At 36.5% G+C, this 23,540-nt stretch overlaps 1 protein-coding gene across 1 annotated transcript in view; it reads left to right on the plus strand.

The window, feature by feature from the left end:
* The window catches only part of ZNF804B (zinc finger protein 804B), a 226,151-nt gene that overhangs the window by 193,025 nt on the left and 9,586 nt on the right, over positions 1 to 23,540 (plus strand). Inside the window, exon 2 of the mRNA XM_051610819.1 lies at positions 3,915 to 4,058. Coding sequence (XP_051466779.1) covers positions 3,915 to 4,058 — 144 coding nt within the window. The remainder of the gene's footprint in view (positions 1 to 3,914; positions 4,059 to 23,540) is intronic.

Raw genomic sequence — 23,540 nt, forward strand, 5'->3', positions numbered from 1 at the left:
GTTCACTGTATTTGTAGAAATCCAAGGGTTTATAGGAAGCTGCCTCTGAATGTTCTACTGTATCAAGTGACCTACTTTTCACCTTAGTCCATTTGAACATAGCAGATACATTTACTATCAGTTACGGAGGCAGGCAATGTGGTATTGTTTTGTCTAAATCAGCACACTTTAATGGCTGTGCAGTCTATTAAATATCTCTTACAGACTCTGAATTTAATAAATTATTTCTAATTGACTAGTTGTCAGTGGCAACATTCTAGAAAACTCAGTTACATGGGATTTTTCATTGATTTTCCCTATATTAGAAAATGAAATGTCAGATACCATTAATTGCATTTTCTCAATAAGAAGCATACTGCAAAAGTAGCTGCTAAGTGAAAGCACTTCCAGCCTAATGTGCAATAGGAGTATTCTTTTGAAATTAATCCAATATATAAACATTTATTACAGTTATGTGCCTCTGTGGGCCAAACTGATGTGAATGTAATTACGATCTATAATATGGAACTGTTTTGCAGGCTTCTAGGAGAAAAATGCATTCAAGTATATTCTGCAGTCATTTATCCTTATACAGTACACTATCTGCTTCCAGCAATATAGAAGGTCGTTATCTCATGGCTTCCAGTAGTTCTTACCTACAACTGCATCATCCCTGACATCAGGGATGTCATCGCTCAAAGACAGAACTGCTAACTTGCATTGTATGTGTTCATGCTTAGCCAGGCTATATGTCATTAGTAACATGATCCAGAACAAAGTTTATGAGACTGTGACACACATATTCAGTAACACTGGTTCCCAGTTCAAAAAATACATTGGTGCATCTTTCTTGCTTTCCTGTATCTCCACTGGTATAGTCAGGTGTTCAAGCTCACGTGTTTTCTACAGATGTAATTCTACAGATTTTATTTCACATGGTCACATTTATTATACTAGAATTGACCATTGCTCTCTATAGTCCGAGGGAGATGATATTAGCAGTCTGGATGTGAAAATTCATTTGGCTATGCACAATTTACTGTAGTGCTAGAAGTTCTTATGCCTTTGTAGAGAAAGAAAAATCCATGACCTCTCTAAAGTATGTGATGTAGCATTCAATTTCCCTGCACCTGATCGATAAGCAAGCAGGAAATTATATCTTTTGCCATGGTAGACAAGCGTAATTAAGCAATAAGCCAATGGAGGTAGATGTGATTATCTTAGGATGCACCTGGGAGCTGCCTTGTTGCTATTTTAAAACATCTTTATGCTAAAGGAACTGTATTAATTTCTGCTGAGAAAGACAAAGTTGGCAGTTTGGAATACTCACAAGCAGCAGTTTCAGTTGTGCTTCACAGAGTAATGTGGTGTGTTTGCCCTGAACAATTAAGCTTCTCCTTCAGCAGAAGCAAAGATGGAGCAGGCTGTAAACATTTAATTGACAGTTCAGAAAAAAAACCCAAACAAAACAACAACAAAAAACAATTATGCTTTGGCTGGCTGCCACTGAGTGCAAAACTTATATTTTTACAAGTTTAGAATAAAAATATGTTGGCCCCAACACTTGACTTCCAGGGAAGACATCTCTGCATAATTAATCTTATTGCATACACATTCTAATTTATGCATTTTAATTATACCAAAGGCCCAGTGAATAATTAATGCTAGCAAAACAATGAGTCTGAAGTATAAGCTGAAGAGTATAATTTTTTAATGGGCTTTGTAGATTTAAGTAACTAATGAAAGCTATTTAACTATTTGATTGCGATAATTTTCCCCCCAATACAAGCAAGTATTAATTACCATTAATTGAGCAGCCTCTCAAGTAGAGACGTGTTATCTCAGGCTACCTGTTTACACAGTTGCCCATCTGAATATACACCACTGTACACTAATCCACCTGAGCCATATACATGCAGGAAGAGATATATTTGGATGTTTGCCCTGTGGGAGGGACTGACATATCACTGGTATAATCCATAAGATGTAAAATCAAAATTTCAGATGCAAAAATTCACTTTGACCTCCTGTCTTCAAGCAGGTCAGTTCATGCAAGTTTCATGGGGAGATTTCAAATTTAATATAAATAAATACAATATAGTATTGTTCATCCCTGAGTTCAGAAACTAATAATTAAGGATGTAGGGCAGGTTAGCAATTTAGAGCCTTGCAGTGGTCATTTGAGAGAGAGAGAACACCTCTGGAGACCAAGTTTTTGAAACAGATGGAATGAATCACCAGTTGGCAGTGAGTGATTTACTTACAGAGGGAGCTTAGGATACTGCCTTAGACTGTATACCTAACTTCTAGACAGTCTAGTATAGGTGAAGTTAATTTCACTAGCAACAGCAGCCACTAAACTACTGTGTGAGAAAGGCCTACTGTCACCAACCTGATGGACCTAAAGATCAGGGCAGAGCAGGACTCAGAGCACAGAGTTGTCTGAAGCTCAGTGTGTCATGTTGGCAACTAGCGCCCCTGCTGCTTGGTCAAGTCTCAGCCCCGAAACATGTGACACTCCTTAAGAAAGTCCTTCCACCCCTGAAAGGCTCAAAATGTGCATCTGTGCTCATTTGCAGTGCCCAAAGGCTTGCCTCTGCCCTGTCATGATCCCTGGAGTAATGCTGGGCAGTGTGCTGTGCAAGGAGCAAGGTGTCCCAGATGTGCGCTATGTCTGGGTTAGGCATACTCTGTGTCACAGAAAGAGTGGTGAAAGCATGTAGAGAGTAGACAGCACTGACTGCATAGCACGGCAAGCCTGATGGCAGAAGGTGCTCATCTCTTTAGGTGAGTAAGATGAAACTGCAAATGAAGAATTACTGCAATCCCTGGCAATATATTGCATACACTCAAGTAATACCAATGTGTCAATACAAATAGAAAAGGGATGGCTTTTACTAACTTATTGTTTTGTTTTGTTTGTGTTTTCCATGTCAGAAGTTTGTCATTTAAACTCTAACATAAAATGTTTAAGAAAGTATCATTATAATAGCAATACAATTAAGGCCTTGTGAGAGATTAGTTTGGAAAACGCTGCTGCCAATTTTGAAAAACATACCCCTTGTTTAAGTGCATTACTTGAAGCTCAGTAAATTTGCCTCCTATGTTTTAAGTTTTCTCTTTTCCCTAATAGTATATATTGGAATTAAAGTACCTGACTCTCCAGAGCACCCATTGGAATCATTAGGGAGACATGGAGGGGGATTATATAGAAACTAATTTTTTTTTTCCCCCTGCTTTCAGCTGCATTTGTCTGAGCCTGGACATGAGGTTGTGCTCTTGTCAGCGGTTGTGGTCTGTCTCAGGAGGGTGACAAGTCACATTCAGTTTGGGTGGGCTGTATTGTGTGTTCCCTCTCTCAGACATGGGAAAGGGACAGGGTGGCACAGAAAAGGCTCCTGCTGAGGGAAATCTCAGCCAGCCATAGCCAGCTGCTGCCTGGCCCTGCTGAATATTTCAAAGAGGTTAGAAAGGAGGACTTAAAAGACTATCGGACTCAAAGTAGTTCCTCCCTTCTGACCAATAATACCTGACAGACCAAACACGTCTTGGTGCTAACTGGGACAGTGCTGTAACAGTTAACAGAGTAACCCTGTATTCGTCCACCTGGTGGCTTATGTCTTCACTGCTCAGCTATCCTGCCCAGGAGACAGGCAGTGTCCTGACAAGTATTCCTCTAGACCCCGTTCCTCTCTAATTTTCTCACTACAGTGCCTACAACAAGTAGTAAGAATGATTGTTGAAGAAATAAAGCCATTTTTCTAAACTCAGCTTAAGACCAAAGCCTCTTTACCATGTATTTTGATACTAGGATGGAGCCTGGTGATCTAGCACTCTTAGTTACTCTGGTGTTCTTAATGTGAATGACAAAAATAGCTGCTGAAGCACAAGCTCATGATCTGTAGCAGTGTCTTTCTTTGTTTCTGCCTTTGCAGGACTATGCTGAGAAGGAGAAAGCTACAGCCAAGGCTTTGGAGGATGTGAAGGCTAACTTCTACTGTGAACTATGTGACAAGCAGTACCACAAACACCAAGAGTTTGACAACCACATCAATTCTTATGACCATGCTCACAAGCAGGTAAACCTGACAAATGCCCATGCATGTTACAGTAGTCCATCTTCCTTACTCATTGATTATAGGAGGTTTCCAAATTCACTCAAGCAGAAGACAATTTAACATTTGATGTTTTCCACTTCAGCACACTATTTTTCATTAAAATAAAATGTAAAATATTGTTTTGATCTTCACCACAATTTATTTTAAGGCCCTGACTGAATGGTCAATGTCTATGGTTGCTTTTATAGATATATATATATATATGTGCTCATATATAGGTGCTCAATACCAATATTCATACTTTATTTGATATATTTAAATGTGGAAATACTTATAAACTAGAGTGAGGGGGAAGGTCCATCTTTTGCATTCAGAAAGCATATGACCATGCTGGTTCAAGCTGGTCATGCTCTTTCAGGGGCAGAAAAACAGCTACTTGTTTCTTTAAAAAAGCATATGATTCTGAAGTTTAAATCTATGTCTCATACATAATATTTCAAAGGGTGGAATATATTTTGCCTTGCATGCAGAACATAATATAAAATAACAGCTGCTTTTGAACAACAAGATATTTGATTTTTGGGAAAATATAACACATGTTAATTTTTTGTCATTAGGTTTGTACTGCCTTTTTAGATCCAAAAGGGGTAGTTATATCCTACCCATATATATCTATTATCCTTCTGTGTCTGCTTTCTGCACCCTAGTTTTCCTCCAGTTTTAGCAAACTCTATATTTCAGTTGGCATTAAGGAAAGAAAATACAATTAATTCACTTAAACACTCCAAAATTTTAATAGAATGTATTGCATTAAGTTCTCATGTATTGTGTGCATTCAAGTTGCCAGGGTATTAGTGTCTTCTGGTTGATCACAGTTGTGGGTGCATGAGGGTCAGGAGCTACCTTGCAAATATATGAATCATTTAGAAAATGCCTGTATTTCTCACAGAGGACTAAAAATATTAAGTCTTGATAAAAACAAACAGCACTAAAGGCAAAACTTCCCACTATCACTGCAAGCAATCCTGATGCCTTTTGCAGTATTATAGAGGAGAGAAATCAGATTGGAATTTTCTCTGTGCATCTGTCACAGCACTGCATTAATGAACTGCCTAACTTCTGCCTACCTGAACCATCCCGTTGAATTCAAGCAACCCAGAGCCAGCTGTCCATGGGTATTAATGGGAGTCTTTTGGTCCATCACTCCCAAACCAGATCTAGATTAATCTGATGCATTTATGTATTAAATCAAAAGTAATTCCTCATGTCACCGTTCCATTAATCCATAAAAATGGCTATAATAATACAAACTAAATGCTTTTCCATATCCTAAACATGTTACTCTAATGCCTATAAATCCATATTTGCTGCATAAAGAATTTTTTTCACCCTTGAGCTGTTGTTTTTACTTGTCAGAAAGGCATCTGAAGTCAAGTGGATCCATTTGTGCCCTCCCCTGTTCACATATTCCCCCTACAGAGAGCAGTTTGCACAAAATAAAGCACCCTGCTTGATGCACCATCTATGAATGCTTTGTTGGATGGGGGAGTTTTCGGCAACTTCCCGTTATAAAAGGGAACGTTTAAGTAATAAAACTCTTTCAAATTTTTAGGTAAATTTAAGTGCTTTAAAAGCTGCCAGGCATAGTACTGAGTATGTGTGGAAATCTACAACGCATACAGAATATCAACTGGCAGTGAGAGCTCACCCCATCCTGCCCTTCAGATGTAATTCACAAGTTTGTTAGTGCAGGATTAGCTCACTACCCTTCTGATGTGACAGGGTAATTCAGTCTCTTCTCCCCTCTCACTTCTTGACCACTCAGCCAAGTCTGGGAACAGCGTTAGTTTACCTGTAGGAATAGTATGGATGTGCCCTTTTCTCTGACTTTTATAGTCACTAACAGAAGAGCCTTTATTCTTCTTAGTTTTGCAAGAGTAATCTTCAAATAAAACAAGTTAATTTATGTTTTCCTGTGGCTTTAGTTAGCTTAGTTTCAAAATATTTGTTCTGGGAGGGAGAGTAGCCACCAGAAAAGCTTCTTTCTCCTAGGGTATGTTTTCTGTTTCCCAGCAAAAATTTGAGGCTACCTTTAGTCCACGCAGATATGTTCTAGGTATCATTCTTCTAATGGAGAGTAAATGAAAATGAGGGACTCTTTACATCTCAGTAATATTACAGCATAGTCCTCCCATGTGTTGTCCCACTTGAGTACTACAACTCCAAAATTTGTATTGAAGTGGCAATGCTGTTTAGAGAAGATAGTCTTTTATTTCTCTTCCAGAGGAAACAGATTTTATTCAAAGAATTATTACTCTAATCTCCTAATATTATGGTTTTTAAAAATTAATTTTGTGATCCATTTTGTTACCTATTATTTCAACAAGTTGTTAAAGTGGAAAGAACTGAGTCTTGGACCTAGAGGTTGGCATACCAGCCATGGTATTCCCTGTCCTCAGAGAACTGCAGAATGTTATGGTGACAATCTGGCCTTGTTTGTATATCTGGTCTTTCTGCTGTGTTAAGTTAAGCATTATACTCAGATGGACTTTGTCTCTGCATGCTACATACATTCATGCTTGTATATATAAAAATACTGTGTATATATGGGTACATAAATACTCACATATGCATATAAGGAAAACTTTGACAGAACATTAAAGATCTCCCCTGACTATATTTTCATTATCTTCTAATACTGTAATGGCCATGGAGGGGTCTAACATGATTTATATGGCGGGGAATGTGAGTGACTCTCCTGGACCAACTAATCTTTCATCACCATATGACCCTATGCATACATGTCTCATTGGCCCAGTGCATATCAGCTAGCCCACTTGAAATCAACAGCTTTTTTCCTTTGTGTTTTTCCTTTGCTATGGAATCTGTGACTTTATAAAGTCCTGGGCAGCAGTCACGGGCAGTAGCACATCTGACAAATCTGCAGTATCTCTCATCAAGCATCAAGGGAAATGATGTTTGCTATCCCTTGCTTGCCTTGTTCACTGCAACAAAAGTTAACTGCATCAGAATTGATTACCTTGGCTCTGTCAAAACTATCTGAACTCTGAAAGGGATAAGAGTTCTGGTGTGAATTTGTTCAAAATTATAAGTATATAGATAATCAATATAGTCTGCTGCCTGAAAATGAAACATATGTGGATGTATGTTACATGCTAAGCTGAAAATAATATGAAGGTATAGATTTTTTAACAGGCTTGTTAAGACATGTGCATCTATAAAAGAAAGATAAACTTGAGCAGATGTCTTTTTGTGCTTGATGTTATCAAATGGAATCTTTTAATACCTCCAGGTCATGCATAACATTCATCCATTTAGCTAACATCCAAGTACTTGGAGCTTTCAATTTTCATATAAATAATCCTTAGCAATCAGCAAGGCTTTTAGATGTCAGCAAAGAAGAAAATCAGATCTGTTCCATGTACTGCAATATAATAATTGTGGTTATAATAGTGGGAATAAGCAGCAAAGAAAAACAAGACTTTATTGCCATCTTGGGGTTTCTAATGACAAAACAGTTCTTCTAGTTTTGTTATAAAAATTTAGTCATCCAGTTAAATATATCACATTCTCTCATGTGGAAAACAAAAACAAAAACAAAACAAAAACAAAACCAAAACAAAACAAAAAAAAAGCAAATAAACAAACAAAAACCTACCAAAAAAACACCAAGAATCCCAAACTATGACCTACATTTTTGTGTTCTTGAGGCAGGGAGCACTGTATAAGTAGGTGACCAAAACTTTCAGTCTAGTCTAGTTCACATGCACATGCCTGTATCTTGGTATTTAAATCCATGCATACTAGCACTTGGTTATATTTTTTGCATGAAAGTCTGATTTAGTGCATACAGCTGTGGGCACTTGCTGTGAAGCCTTTATGGTGCTTGTGGATTTAAACTGTCATTTGGGCAGAGATTTAGGTCCTGTTGAACATAAAAGCTAGCAAATACACTTACATTTTAGCTAGCAATGCCTCTACCACTGAGAAAACACAGAGATAGGTAAACACAGAGAAAGCTCCAGGAATGAATGTAGTGCTGAGATCCTGTTTGTTCAACTTTAAGGAGTTTTTTTCCAGTATCTGCATGTTTATTGGAGGAAAAGTAAGTCCCATATTTTGTCTCTAAGATACACCTCTCTTATTACTCAAACAATTTCCATTTGGAGGAAAGGAAACTGATTCATCAATAACTGAGAGATTTTACCTTGGGATCTGGGAAATTAAGCAAACACAGCCACACCAAGAAACTTTTTTTCTGGACAAAGTATTTTATATTTAGCTGTAAGAACACATTAATCAGACAGAAAGGGCTACACCAGCATGAAGGTCCACTACTATGTGTGCTTGTATAGTCTCTGCTTTCTTCCTGTGCTATATAGGGTTGACTGTCCCTCTTTTACTCCCATATGGACAAAACATCCATCCCTGCAGCTTCTCCTGTTTCTCTGCTTCAGGGCATTGACTGCTAGGGACAGCCTGCTTATTTAGGGCCAGGTTTTTCACAAGGTCTGTACTCTCTGTGGCCTCCTCAGAAAATAACTTGCATGGCAAAAGACCTCAGTATTTCTTGCTCTCAGCAAGAGGTGCTGTCTGCAGCCATGAGTATTCTGCTCCTGTAACCTCACAAAAATCTCCTTGATTTGATTCTTGTGAAGAAATACATGCATAATATTAATAAAATGTTCACATTCAACACATCCTCAGTAAATAAGCCAGAAACAGTATTGTATTAAAGATAAAAAAAAATTAATCAAGCAAGAGAAAAAATGGTATGTTAGATTCCCCCAAAATAGCTGGTTTATAAGTGGACTTGAAGTGGTGACGGAATTTTTTATGTGTGGTAGTTATTGTCCTCCTATTTTTAGGTACCAGTAGAGTGCTGTGCTCAAAAGCAGCTATCACAGACACAAATAGTTATGTGTGTGCAATTTCGAGGGTGTAAAATTAAGGCCCAATCCTGAAAACAACTATGTATTTTCTAAGATGTATGTCTATAAGCAACCACACAAAAATAAATGAAAAAATTCAAATGCATAAAATGAAGGATACTCAAATGTTCTACAAGAGAGATGTTTAGAGATGAAGGTTATTATGTATTATTTCTTTTTCCATCTTCAGAACATTTACCTAGTATCTCTAGTCAGATCGGATGCTTCTGACATATAAATCAAAATACTGAGCTCATGAGTCCATATGGTCAACAGATTCTCAGATTTTTCCACAAATTGCTAATTTAATTTCAGTGAAATGTGTTTTTATTTTTGCTTCAGGCAAATCTATTACCACTTTATGTTTTAACTATTACCATTAGACAGTTATTTAGAATGTTCATCTGTGCCAGCATACCCTTTGTCAGAAACTTCTGCTTCATCACAATATTTCTTTTCTCTTGGATTTTGGGGGGTTTGATGCTGAGGAATTTCATTCGCTATTCTACCATACACATACGACACATACTGATTCAATTTCCCCTGCTCTTTGCTTTAAGCACATCACTCTCTTCACTTGGAAACAGTATATGCTCTATATTTCTGGCATAAGTCTTGTTTTCTTTCAGGTGAAAACCAAAGCTAAAATGAAGAATTCATTTCTATAGTTCAACTGTTAATTACAGTATCTTTTTCCTTAAAGACACATTTCTCTTGCTTCTTCTGAAATCAGTGATTTTCTTACTGTTACTTATGCCTGTGCCATCTATTACATTCTCTAATTTCTGTTATAGCTCCACACTTTCTTAGCTTTATGATATAGATTGATTTTGCAGTGTATGTTCCTGCTCATACTCCCCAAAATTACTTCCACTCTGACTGTAACTGCTCCCGATGAGCAGGGCTTTTTTTTATTTCTTGTTGAATATTTTTCATTTTCTCACACTGCCTTTCCTATAATTAATTTTAAAAGGGTGGATCAATGGGCCAAAGCCAATGGTGTGAGGTTTAACAAGGTGAAGTGCCCGGTCTTGCACTTTAGTCAAAACAACCCCATGCAATTCTACAGCCTTGGTGGGCAGAGTGGCTAGAAAGCTGCCCAGGAGAAAGAGACCTGGGGGTGTTGATTGACAGATGGCTAAACATGAGCCAGCAGTGTACCCAACTGGCCAAGAACACCAATGACATCCTGGCCTGCATCGGGAATAGTGTGGACAGCAGAAGTAGGGAAGTAATTGTGCCCCTGTACTTTGCACTGGTGAGGCCACACCTTGAGTACTGTGTTCAGTTCTGGGCCCCTCACTGCAAGAAAGATATTGAGGTGCTGGAGCAGGTCCAGAGGAGAGTTACCAAGCTGGTGAAGGGTCTAGGGAACAAGTCCTATCAGAAGAGGCTGAGGGAACTGGGATTATCTAGTTTGGAGAAGAGGACACTGAGAGGAGTCCTCATTGGTCTCTACAGCTACCTGAAAAAAAGGTTGTAGTGAGGCAGGCATTGGCCTCGTCTCCCAAGTAAATAATGACAGGACTAGAGGAAATGGCCTGAAATTGTGTCAGGGAAGGTTTAGACTAGATATTAGGAATAATTTATTTACCAAAAGGGTAGTTAGGCACTGGAACAGCCTGCTGAGGGAGGTGGTGGAATCGCCATCCCTGGAGGTGTTCAAAGAACGCGTAGTTGTGGCACTTCAGGACATGCTCTCATGGGCATGGTGTTTTTTTCTGAGTTGACTGTTGAACTTGGTGATCTTAGAGGTCTTTTCCAACCATGACAATTCTGTGATTCTGTGATTCTTCTAATTATTTCAGAATTTGTTCCTATTAATTAACTCCTTTTACTTATACCTTTTGTTCCTAAATTAGTTTTCATTACAAATTAGATTACCCCATGGTTTCTACTGGATTGTTAGATACAGAACTGGCTGTGATGCTTATAACAACCTAATCTGATAGTTTAATGTATCTGCCTTTTAATAAAATATTTAATCACAGGTTGCATGTTGTTTTCCCTAAGGAAAACTCCCTGACTCAGTACTGAAGATAAACCATACTTGAGGAATTAATCCACCTTGTGCAGGGGATTAAGCTGTTGGTTACAAAAGAACTGATTATGTGAATTAAATAAGGGTTAACAGAAGGAGAAGTGGATTTAGGAAGTAATTATGGGAATACCTGTAATGGATAAAGAGTCAGAAATTGCAAGAACAGAAATGCATGGAAGTGTGACCCTGAAATCAGAAGACAATGAAAGATGTGTAAAATAAAGAGACAAAAAGGAGTCACAAGAGAAAGGACCTGAAAAAATGATCCATAAATAATGGGGAATAACAGGATAAACCACAGGAAACGACTGTCAATGTCATACACTTGGAGCCACCAACATCCAAGCCATTCTATTTAGAACTGGGGAACTTAGTGAATCAACCAGACAGGCTACATGAAAATCTCATTTCTCAACTCGTTCTTTTAACAAGAGTACCACAGATACTATATTGGCACAAATTGTTGTATTGAAAATAACACAAAGGACTGACAGAACATAAAAAATGGCTGAGGTCTGAAAGAAAGCAAGGAATGATGTGTATACTGCTCTTGCTCACATACAATTCCATCATTTACCACTGGCAGATAATATAAGACCAAAATACTCTATTTTCTTGGCCTGAAGTAGCGACGCAGTGAAACAGACAATCAAGTTGTGTCGCAGCACAAACGGATATAAATAATGGTGACATAAAGCAAAAAGGGAAGACATCAGCATTAAAGCAAAGGTGTAGTGTGCAGCATATGAGCAAAAGCAGGATGTAAACCATGTCATAATTATTTAGCATCACTGTACTAAGAACATTTATCTTTCCAGTTTGAAATTAAAGTGAATGCTTTGTTTATAATATCATGCAAGATTTCCTTAAATGTTATGTACTTCTAGCTATGCTACACAGAGATGCTTCAATTGTACACTACAGTAAGTGCATGTAGCAAGTAGCTCCAGAGCAGTAGAAGCAACATTTTCAAATACCACTGAACACACTCTGGTGATTGGGCGTGACTCAAGGCAGCAGATACCAAAGAAATGTCATCAGAAACAATTATTTATTTTAAACTTCCAAATCTCTGCAGGTCAGTGGGCCTTACTAAGAAATGTTGAACCTGATGCCCTGCTAGTGCTTTGCTGCTGTCTTCATAAAGGAATAAAGTAAATAGATTGGCAGTATTCATGCTTTTAAAATTGCATGTCCCTTAGAATAATGAGATTCTTTTCATCATTAGCTCTCAAAAAACTTCTTGCAAATAATGCAGAGCTTCTTTTAAATTTAATGTCTTGATAAGCTAAATTGTTAAATGCTAGATGCTACAGAATTATATTTGGTGTTCTTTAGAATGAATGCTAATTAACATGTAAATTAGCAATTTAGCCCTCTTTAAATTGGAAAAAAACCCATCGGACACCTAATTTCATAGTTGTTAATGATGTCCAATGACTGTAAGATATTTCTTAAGTATTTCATTATATAAGGAATTACAGAAGTGTATTATCAGATTTTGGCATTTAAGACATTGCAATAACCAGAATGTCAGTAAGAGGAAATGCTCTTCGTTAATGCCTGTGTTATTGTCCTTTGCATTTTTCTCAGAGGGTACACTTTTTAATTACTAAAGTTTTACAACTAACTTTTCAAGCAGAAGGAATGGCTGATGCAGTGTGATGGATTACTTATTCAAATATGCAAGGAATCTAAAGGATTAGATTTGTAAAAGCACAATTACGTCAAACCACAGACAAATATGAAATTCTACCCTAACATATAAGTTTAGGGTTAAATTTTGTAGAACAATTCCGCATTCAGAACATGAAGAAACATATTCTTATGTAGTGATATTTAGACAAAAGTGAAGTAAATCTGGCTGAAACTCAGAATTTCTGGTTCAAATAATTTTCTATTGTTTGAAACTTTGCTTCCATTTCAAATCTGGATAAAGAAAAAATTATCTAAAAAAAAATAAAATGAAAACATTATGTTATGACTGACTTAACATGGCAATTGTAATGTAAATTCAATACATTTTGAAACAAAAGGCTTTCTGAAACATTCTGTTCAAATAAAAAATGGTTCTGAGCCAGTCATATTTTTTTTTTCCACATTGTGGAAAAAGCAGTGATTAAAATCAACATGTTCCTCTTTGGTTCTCAGTTCTGAAATGCTCATATGTGCAGTACATAGGATATACTTAAGAAAATGGAATAGGTATGGAGAACATAAATATTTGCATTTAAATTATTATTGTCATTTTCAGTTGAACTTTAGGCCAGCCAGGCTGGAGTTGTGTATGTATTGTGTAATGAACAAGATAAATTATATTGGGAGTTGCTGTCCTTTTTTTTTTTTTTAGTCTATATTCAGATGTGTTTTCCACTTTTTAAATACCAGTAATAAGGACAGAAGAAGCAGAATACACAGCATATTTTCTGCCTACCTCTATGTAAAATGTTACTGTTCATGCAAAAATATCTATTCACCATTAACTAATAAGAACTGGGCAACACAGACGTAATTCATGTGCTAGCTTCCAAAGGCTGACAAACATTAGGTGACCAATACTTTGCACTTTTTTCTTTTTTTTTTTTTCTTTTTTTTTCTTTTTTTTTTTATCAGTAGATCTGGGATAACTGATGTCATCTTAAGGTCAGGCTCTACATGTCTTCAAATAGTGAAGTGATAGGGAGGAAGCACTGCCAGATGCTGTGGTTTTGTTTTATCACTGTGTTCACAAGTAATTTAATGCATATTTGTGGAATGACTTTTAGAGTAACGTACTATTTAGCCAGATAAAGGAACTTGTTGTGAAGGTTACAGCACAACTGTACATATTTTACATGGAGCAACTCTGTGCCATAGTCAGCTTTGGGAAATACTGGGCAATTTGCCTTGCTAAAAAAAAGCCTGACATTCAGATAATCACAGAAAAATTTTCATCACCTTCTGCATAACTTTTTAACAGTGCCGGAAGAATAATCTTTCTTCTAATCCTATTGGCACCCATAAAGCATATCTGACTCTATGAACATCTGTCTAGGATCTGCATCTACCATAGTTCTGTTCATTTTCTGACTATCCATGCTGTCCATGCAGTAATTAATGTGCAAGAGTGTAGCTGAGCAATTGATTCCTGTGGAGCTTTAAAGTCACACTAATCAATTGTGTTTGCATTCTAGGAAAGGTACAATGTGCCTTGTATGTCTTTAAGGAGCACTCATAGCAGAAACAAAACTTAAAAGCAAAACAGAAACATATCTGTGCACCACAAGACAGCAATAAAAATAGTGAGATTAGTAATTTATTATCCTAACTTAGTTAAATGCATTAATTAGCATCTTTTAACGTGTTTGTAAGGGAAAAATAAAGGACATAACCCAAACTAATTATCATTTCACAGCTTTTGCAATTTCATAAAAATTAGGCTCCACCAGGAGCCATTAAAAAATAAGGGCTCTTCAAGCACCTTCTTAGATTAAATTGCAAGGAAATATCTAGAGTAATGGAGATGACATTCATGTGAGTATCAAACAAACATGTTATCATAGGCGATGGGACAGTAAAAAACAAACGTTTTCTGAACAACAAAAAAATTGACAGATAAAGACTTTTCTTATCAGGAAATGCTATTTTTATATTAGAATGGTTTTGCGGGAATGTTAGAAGATCAAAAGCATATTCCATTTGAAAGGTTTATGCCATTTAGTTTCAGTCAGACTGAAATGGTTCATAAGGATAGAAATACTTCGCTTCAACCGTGATACTTAAAAAAATATATTTTAAAATGTCTTGTAAGCTATATAGAAATACTTTAAAAAATTAATTATACCACATGCATACATATTTACTAGTCTTGAAATAAAGTGACAATGAAAATTTTAACTTAAGACATTATGTCTCATTGTTATTTAGCTGCATTGACATAAAGTCACTTGGAAGCACTTGAAATGTTCACTTTTTTAATAAGACTTCAAGGTTCTTCTTCTTCCAGTAAGACTAAAAAGTAGAGAAATCCCAAATGTCAACATTTCCTGCAGAGCAAAAATTCCGGTTCTTTAAACAAGTGTGTAAGTATAGAGGAATTGACAGAAAAGCCCTGGATGCCTGTATGGTACTTTATGCTGGTAGTTAGCATTTCCCTGCTTATTTCCAGCCCTTAGCATGTTGGTGGACTCTTAGCTCTGCTTCCTTCAAAACAGACACTTTAATACTGATGTTTAGAAGTGCAAGTGCAGGCACATACCAGTGCTCTGTAGTTACACTTTCCATTTAGGATCTGTGGCATTCAGCAAGATACTAAATCATACCCAGCAGAAGCCATAAGACTTATTGCTTGTATTCTGTACCTTAGATAAGGATCTTGATTGTTTGAATATCAAATTATAGTTAGTTGATGAAATTATTGGGTAAAGTAATATCATGTTTGAGGGCAGAACAATGCTATTCATGAAATCACATAGTTACTAGTATTTGTATACAAAAATATTGCCTAAAAGGTACAATGTCACTTTTACATTTTAAAAGGAACTATTAAGATTAACCTCCTCTTATTCTTTACTTCAAAGCAAAATTCAGTATTTTTCATAAGCTTCTAATGGCCATATATTCAGAGTTCTGCATTACTTTCTTATCATTTGAGCCTGGGTTACACCAAACATTCAATTAATTGACATAGTTATGGTTCTCAGTAGCCTATGTCAGATATACATTTCCCTCCCATTTTGAAATCCAGCACAGCATAATGTCCTTTTGCTTGGATAAAAAAAATAAAATTAAGATTCTGGCCTACAATATTAAAATAATGATAAATTGGACCTGAACACATGAAAGATAGCCAGCCATAACCTAGTAAACATGATAATGGAGCATGAGAAGTGTACAATTAGTTATAGCAATTTTATGTTATTTCAAGGAAAGGAACACAATTTTTGTATAATTCCTTATTAACTTTTTGCTTAAGATCTTTCTAAAAGGTAAACCAATAATATCTGGAAAAACAGTGGTCTGTTTTTTTCAGAAATTAATATTATAATGTATGAACCAGTTGTCCCTTGTCACCAGCGTAATTTACAGTATTGTTTTAGCTCACCTAGTCCAAACAATTTTAAGTTGCTACCCCCATATTGTATCTGTGTTGTTGCGTATTTTAAGAGGATTGTTGTTCTGAGTACATAAACTCACAATCATTTTTTTTTTTTACAAGAAATAATTAAAATTCATGGGTCTAGAAAAGTATGGATTACTAGAATAAGAAACCAAAGTGTAAATAAAAGATCAACATCAAATTTTACAGGACAGGCAGAGAATCTGAGAAATGACATAAAGTATTTCAGAAGCAGTGAGTGATAGATCAGGTTTATAATATGATATCAGGTTTATAATACTTGAAAAAATAGACATGTGCCTATAGCATTGTTTGATATAAGTGAATACAAAAAGACATAGGCTGGAGCACAGGTAAGAGTGAAGAAAGGGACACTGAGTATTACCTCTCACAGCTCCACGATACACAAGGGGACAAGAGTGCTTTGGAATTGCTCTTATAAACATGCATCATGCTCCTTTCCACCCTCTTTGCAGGGAGCAGGTTCTAGAACATTATTCAATTAATTTTAAATTACGGAATCACAACTGAAGGGTGTCAAGTTGCGGCTCAGTGGTATTTTATGCACCAGTGGGCTAACTGCATATCCTTACCATGTGCTTACTTTTAGCTCCCTCTCAGCCACTGAGGCAGGTTGCAACAGCAGTGCTTTCAAGGAGACCAAATACAAATAGAAAATTGCAAAGAAATAATATTGTAAGCATGTGGCAATAGAAAGGATACTATATAAGCCAAAATATCTTTGCCTTTATAAAATAGAAAACTAGGGTATCATTCACTCCACACAGTTTGGTCATCTTTTTCCATGACATCCTGAATTTGCTGAAGAAGCACCTTATTTCTTTTGTTATTTCAGAGGGAAATGCTGCTGAATTGGGAAGACAGATGGATAAGTCAAATAGAGGGAAGAAAGGACACTTAAAGGAGATAACACGTAATAATAGTGTGAGACAAATTTGGAAAAGAATTTTAAAAAAGAAAATCATATTATCAAAATAACCTTTTTTTAATCAGTATAATTTACTGAGATGTGTTCTCAGAATATTTTCTCAGATAATCAAAGGCTAAGCCAGGCTATTGCAGGAGTGAATTACCCTGAAAAAAATCCAGGACATCTGTTCATCTCCTGTAAATAAACCAGAGACTGAAACATAAACTGCTACTTCAATCCCGTGTATGAAGAAATTAACAGATTATCCATCTGAATTAGCTGCCTCCATGGGCCTCCCTTCTGTCAAGGACAGCAGAAAAAAAAAATCATCCACATTATGGGTGTCTAAAAAGCTAATTTTAATCTATACATTAGCATTATGACAATCAACACAGGTATATAGGAAATTTAAAAAGCCAAGCAATTTTATTTATTAAATGCAAATAAAATATTTGCATATATATTTTATTAATAACAAACTGTAACATACTTGTTTAAGGAATCTAGTTTCATAAAGTTGAGTAAGCTTGCCAAATGGACTGGAAAGAGAAAATAAAATTGAAAGATCTGAAAGACCTAGGAAACTTTAAAGAACACTTGGCAGATGGCTTAAGAATCCAAATCCCACAGCTGAAAAAGACCAAATAGGTTACAAACAGGTAATTTTGTTTAGAAAGAAAGTCAGTTCCCTGTGGCTTAAATTTATAATAAAGGAGAGAAAGAAAAAGTGGATTATAAAAGGTCATTAATCAGAAGTGAAAAAAATGAAAACAGGTGATGAAGGAAGTTAAAAGGTCAAATAGAAAATCTGTAGTCATCAGAGCAGAGTGAGGGCAAGAAAGTTTCTGAAAGTATATTTGGGACATAAAGAATCTCCTTCTTCAAATAGAAATTAATTATTTGTGAGCAGTGATGTAAAAGGAATAATTTAACACAGATTTCTGTTCTATATTTGGGAAAAAGCCACATGATTTAGTTACATCTGTGGTGTTTCTGATGATTGTGAAGTACCACTATACTAATAGCTAAGGAGGATATTAAACAATAGAACCTAGAGCTAAATATTTTTGTATCAGCAGGTTCAGGTGAGCAGCATTTAAGTATTAGGAAAGAGATGACCATAAACTCTCCTAATCATTAATGTTGTTTTTAATAAGTCTCAGAGCAATGAGGAAGATGCATCGAGCTAGTAGCTAGATAACTCAATGCCAGGATTTAAAAAGGATAAACAAGAAAATGTGTCATCCTGACAATAGTACCAGGGAAAATGCCAGCACAGGACTCCATCAAGTATTAAAAAATGATAATGTAATCGATTTCATTTATGTTGGGTCTGTGTGGTGGGGCTTTGGTAACAGGGGAGTGGGCCATTGTGGTGCCTCCTGTGAGAAGCTGCTGGAAGCTCCTCCAGCTCCAAAGCTGGACCCAACCCTGGTCAAGTCCAAGCCCCTCAGCAATGGTGAGAATGCCACTATGATTTACATTTTTAAGAAGGGAAAAAGAAAACTGCTTAACAAACTGCAGGGCAGAGGAGAGGGGGAGGTGAGAGCAGTACCTGAGCAAAGACAGCCAGCTCAGTGAGCAAGGAAGGAGAGGAGGTGCTAAGGCAGAGGTTCCCCTGCAGCCTGTGGTTAAGATGTCAGGTTGTCTCCCTGCAGCCCAAGGAGGAGCACAGTAGGGCAGCTTGTGAAGGACTATGATGGAGCAGATGTGAACCTGCAGCCCACAAAGAACCATGGTGGAGCAGAAGTGGATCTGTAGCTGTGGAGGACCCCACACCAGGGGAGGTGACATTTCCTCCTCCCCATTCTGCAGTGGGAGGAGGAGTGTGTAGTGGACGATGACATTAATTAATGTGGTTTATGTAAAACAGATCTTGTCAAAGTAACTTTATTTTATCAATATGTCTGTTAAAACATAGGAAATCATTATATCCTTGGTCTTGTGTTATTGAAAAGTTTTGATCAGAAAAGTCCTTTGTGGCCTTTACTAATTGACAAAAGCTGCAAGGAAATGTCATTTATTAAACCTTCTTTACTTGAGCAGGCATTTTGTTACAGTATTGGTGCTGGATTCCTGGTTACCTTTAATTCTCCTACTCCAGAGAGATCAATCTGCTTTAAGCAAATACAAGAGAAAGAATATTTTGGTTTTGACTGAATAAAAACCAAACCAAACCAAAACAAACAAGCAAACAACAACAAAAGAAACAAAAAAGGTGAAAAAAACAACATTAAATGCTTTTTATGGATAGCTATTACATCCTGTTAGAAAAGCAATACTTCTACTTCCTTCAGATATTTGATAAGGCTTCTGCTTATAGCTGAAGATGTATGGAAAGCCCTAAGTAAAAATCTATCTACATTTCTGCTATCACATTTGTTACTCTGAAAGGCATTGTTGACGTTGAAGAAAGTTTGAAGACAGGCTTTGCATTCATCTGTTGAATTCTTGGATAATTCAGACTCTTTCTCTTTTTCTTTAAATGTAGATATTTTTGTATTCCACATGTTATAGTTAGAAAAAAAAAAGTAAAGTAGTGAGACAGGCTTCAAAAAAATTGGAAAAGTCTTAAATATCTTTAAAATAAGATTATAAAAAGTACTGAAAGTTTTGAAAGGACCTAGCCTTGCAGAATCTGTAATACCAGTTTCTTCTCTTTGAGCTGCCTAAATGAGAAGGAAAAATAAATAAAATATATGAAATATTATATTTTCCCTGGCTAAGAAAAAGAGGCCAACATATTGATGAGTGAACTAATATATGGACATGAAGTGGAGACACAGACCCTGCCCCAAGTTTCTTACCATTGAAATGTGTTGCTTTTACTCTGTAAATTGATCTGTATTCTGAAGAGGCACCAAATATGTGTAATCAAATTATACAGTGTTCAACCAGGTTGCTGGAGCATATGACAAGAAGTTCTTTGGAAGTGATATAAGCATGGGCGGTCAAGTGGATCATCAAATAGCTCAGGCTTTCAGATGAGTGATTGCTGCTACCAAATGCCTGTCCTGTTCTCTCCCCTGTGGAAATGACCCCCATGAAACCCATCTGTTTTAGCTTTACTTGGGGCATTCTCATGAGCAGTACAAATGGGAATACTTTCATGCAGCAATGGAGGAAATAAATTCAATTAGCAGGAATATTTGCAGAAAAGACACATGTAAGCATTAGTAGGTCTTAATGCTTTATGGCATGAAGACCCATTTCCCTAGATCAGTCTTTCCATACAGACTTAGCAGGAGTTCCTATGAAGACATGTGAAAACAAGATCTCCAAAAAGCTATCTGTAATTTATCCTTCTGGTTGGATCTGTGACCAACATTCATTGATGGATGCACTTTCTAGAGGATGTCTGAGGACTGACTTTTATCCCTCCTGCTGTCATCTCTTTCCCTATGAATTTTACCATAGTAAAAGAAAATTCCTTCTTTGCTGTTTCCTTCTTTTCCCTAAAAGAGCTAATACGTTCCCTGGTGACTACCATTCTCATTTCGTGGTTTTCAGTGTGAATTCATTTTATAAATAATGTAATTGTTCCAATATTAGAGTCAAAGGCAAGAGAATACTTACTGAAATTAATATTCCTTTTTTTTTTTTTTTTTCCTTTTCTTCTTTTAACCCTTCTATGTTGAATTTGTTTAGAATTTAATTAAGGAGCTTTTCAACAAAGTGGAGATCAATATTTAAAGGCGGTCAGGTACTCAAACATTTAAATTAGTTTATGGACTTTGATTCAGAGAAGGCTCTCTACATATGACAGGAGGCATATACCTAATGCTGACTGAAGAAAGGAGAGATACATAGTACATTTTTATCTGAGGCTGCAATGAATTACTCAATGATGAATGTTTTAGGAGATGCATTGTGAGTTATAGTCTGGAAAAAAAGAAAACTCTGAATGTAAGTGTAAATAATTGTTTCATTCATGCTAACCTGACTTTTTCTAACATAATACATGTGAGTATTTTTTCTTTTTCCAAAGCTGTCTTCTATTTACATCAATACAGTTATGCTGCTGTGAATGAGAACATTATTTTTTTCTCAGTATACTTGCAGCAACAGTTATTTGCCCAAGCATTGGAAATGCTTATACTGAAAACCCCAGGTAGATCTATATAATAGAACATGGTGCCTGGAAGAATGCTCAAAAGAAGTAATGTTTTCCTCCAGCTCTGTATTCTCTCCAGTCCTCAGACTGAGGGAGTCTAAATGAGAGAGCAATATAGAAAAAAGTGGTTCCTGAAGCCAGAGCCAGGCAGGGAAATGCAGATTATGAAAGACTTCTCTGTATTCTTGTCAACAGCTTATAAAATAAAAACCAAGATGTCTTCCTCAATTTTCTTTCTATTACATGTACCTGAAGTACACTAATATAAAGTATTCTTTTATGCAACCTTTGGACATGAATAGCATCTCTAGCAATGAAAATGTACTGGTAGTACCCTTTTCCTCTATCAAAAGTCTATGTCTGAGATATTCAGCCTTAATACCCGCTTTACTCAATGAAAAGAGATACTTTTACATCTCACTTTATCCCTCTTGTTTTAGAGAGCTGCTTTAAGAAGAGGTGATTAGGTCCCTAGAAGTGCTTGTTCCTTTCCAGTGGTTGTAAAGAAAATCTAAGGAACTACTGTAGGCATCTAAATTCGATCAGATGAATAGCAATCCAGAGAAACATTCACCTGCACAAGGAGGAATACAAATCAGGATTGTAACTCTGGAAAGAAAGTAATTTCGGTACTGCAAATGCAGGCAGTGGTGAGTATGGTACAGACGTTCATAGGGCAGAGATAAGTAAGTATTGGCCACAATAAAGCAACAATATTTAAAAAAAAAAAAATGAGTTATTAAGAATAGGGAGAAATTTATAAAGTATAGGTATTTATCCACTGATATGTTATTTTTAGCAAAAGTAGACAGTGAAGATGCAGCTCCATTAACTCATTTGGATCTCCTACCAGCATTCATAAGGAAAGTAACAGATTCAGCAATTTCTGAGTAAGTCTTAGACAAAGCAGCCAACGTGACTCAGGCCTGGTTATTTAAATTCATTCCATAACAGTGAATATTAATTTGTAGTGTTTTAATATTCTTTGTGGGTGTTTGTAAAAAAAGAGATGGGTTACATATAGATATATCAATGTCCACACACATATATACACAAAAAACCGAGGAAGAATAGAACATGAGTCTAAAAATGAAATATAACTCCATAGCAATAATATTTGTAGCAGGTGAAGGATAGACCACAAGATTGCCTTTCAATAAATCATAATTTATTACACATGCCTCTTTTTGGATGCCCAGTTAGGTACCTAATTAGTTGAAAAATACAACTCCTGTGTAAAACGATGTTAATTTTCAAGCACACCTGTTGAGCATGGGGTTGTCATTCAGGTACCTGCTCCTTTGCATGCTATTGTGCACCACCTGCAGGAAATATTTGTGTGCCTGTCATGAGGCTGGCACAGGTTATTAGTGAGGAAAGCCCCGGCTTTGCAGATTCAGTGAGCAGGCCCATGGCCTATCCAGCATAGCTGACAAATTTCATTATGATTCCTCACTGGAGCTCTAGCAGTGCAGCCTTTTTTGTTTTGATGAGGTGATGTGCAGGGAGAGCCCTTTCTCTGCTCAGATTGTAGATGCTTTTGATTTTTTTTTTATTTCATCTCTAGCTTATGAGTCCTCTGCTACCCTTACCTGTATTTTTTATTACTCCTTTCTTTACTTCCTTGACACATGCTGTATACCATTAGAGAGCAAAGAATACTGCTAGACCTTCTATTCTTAGTGTTGCTCCATTTGCTTTGTTGATTATCATCCTAACTGTCAAAGAAGTGAAATGACATTGCTTTGCAGTACCTGCACTCCAAAGTACTAGCTTTCACATTGTTCTTTGGTTCCTTGACAGGTAGAAAGTGTTGCTGTTTTTCCTCATGAATGCTTTATGTGTGATATTGAACAGTTCACGGTGACAGCTAAAACATAGCAAGTGGCACTAAGGGGCATTTCTCAAATGTGGTTATTTGACCTTTCTTCAAATTGAAGCTGTTAATAGAACTGGAGTCTACCTATGTTTTTCTATAGAGGATAGGATCTTTACTGCTTAAATATCTTTACATTCTTGTAAATATTACCTAGGTGACAGAGAGTGTGGATTTAATCTGGGAAGATTCTCTGATTTCTTTTATAGCTTTGGTTTTAATATATTATTTTAAAAGCTTCTTTCTTGGACCAAAAATAACATTGTCTTACATATTTACCTATTTTACTGTAAATTGCAGGGAATAAGGTTGAAGAAATGGAGTGCTATATGACTGGCCTGACAAGGGACAATTTAACAGTGAGGAAAGGCATGTAAAAGGCCAGGAAAAAGCTAAAAATGTGGTGGAGCAACGATTCCTTCCCAAGGAGCTGAAGCATAAGAGCTTTAAAGAGAACTTTGCAGATATCCCATTTCAGAGTCTAGTTCAGT

This window comes from Apus apus, chromosome 2 (genome assembly GCF_020740795.1).
Source record: "Apus apus isolate bApuApu2 chromosome 2, bApuApu2.pri.cur, whole genome shotgun sequence".
Lineage (NCBI taxonomy): Eukaryota > Metazoa > Chordata > Aves > Apodiformes > Apodidae > Apus > Apus apus.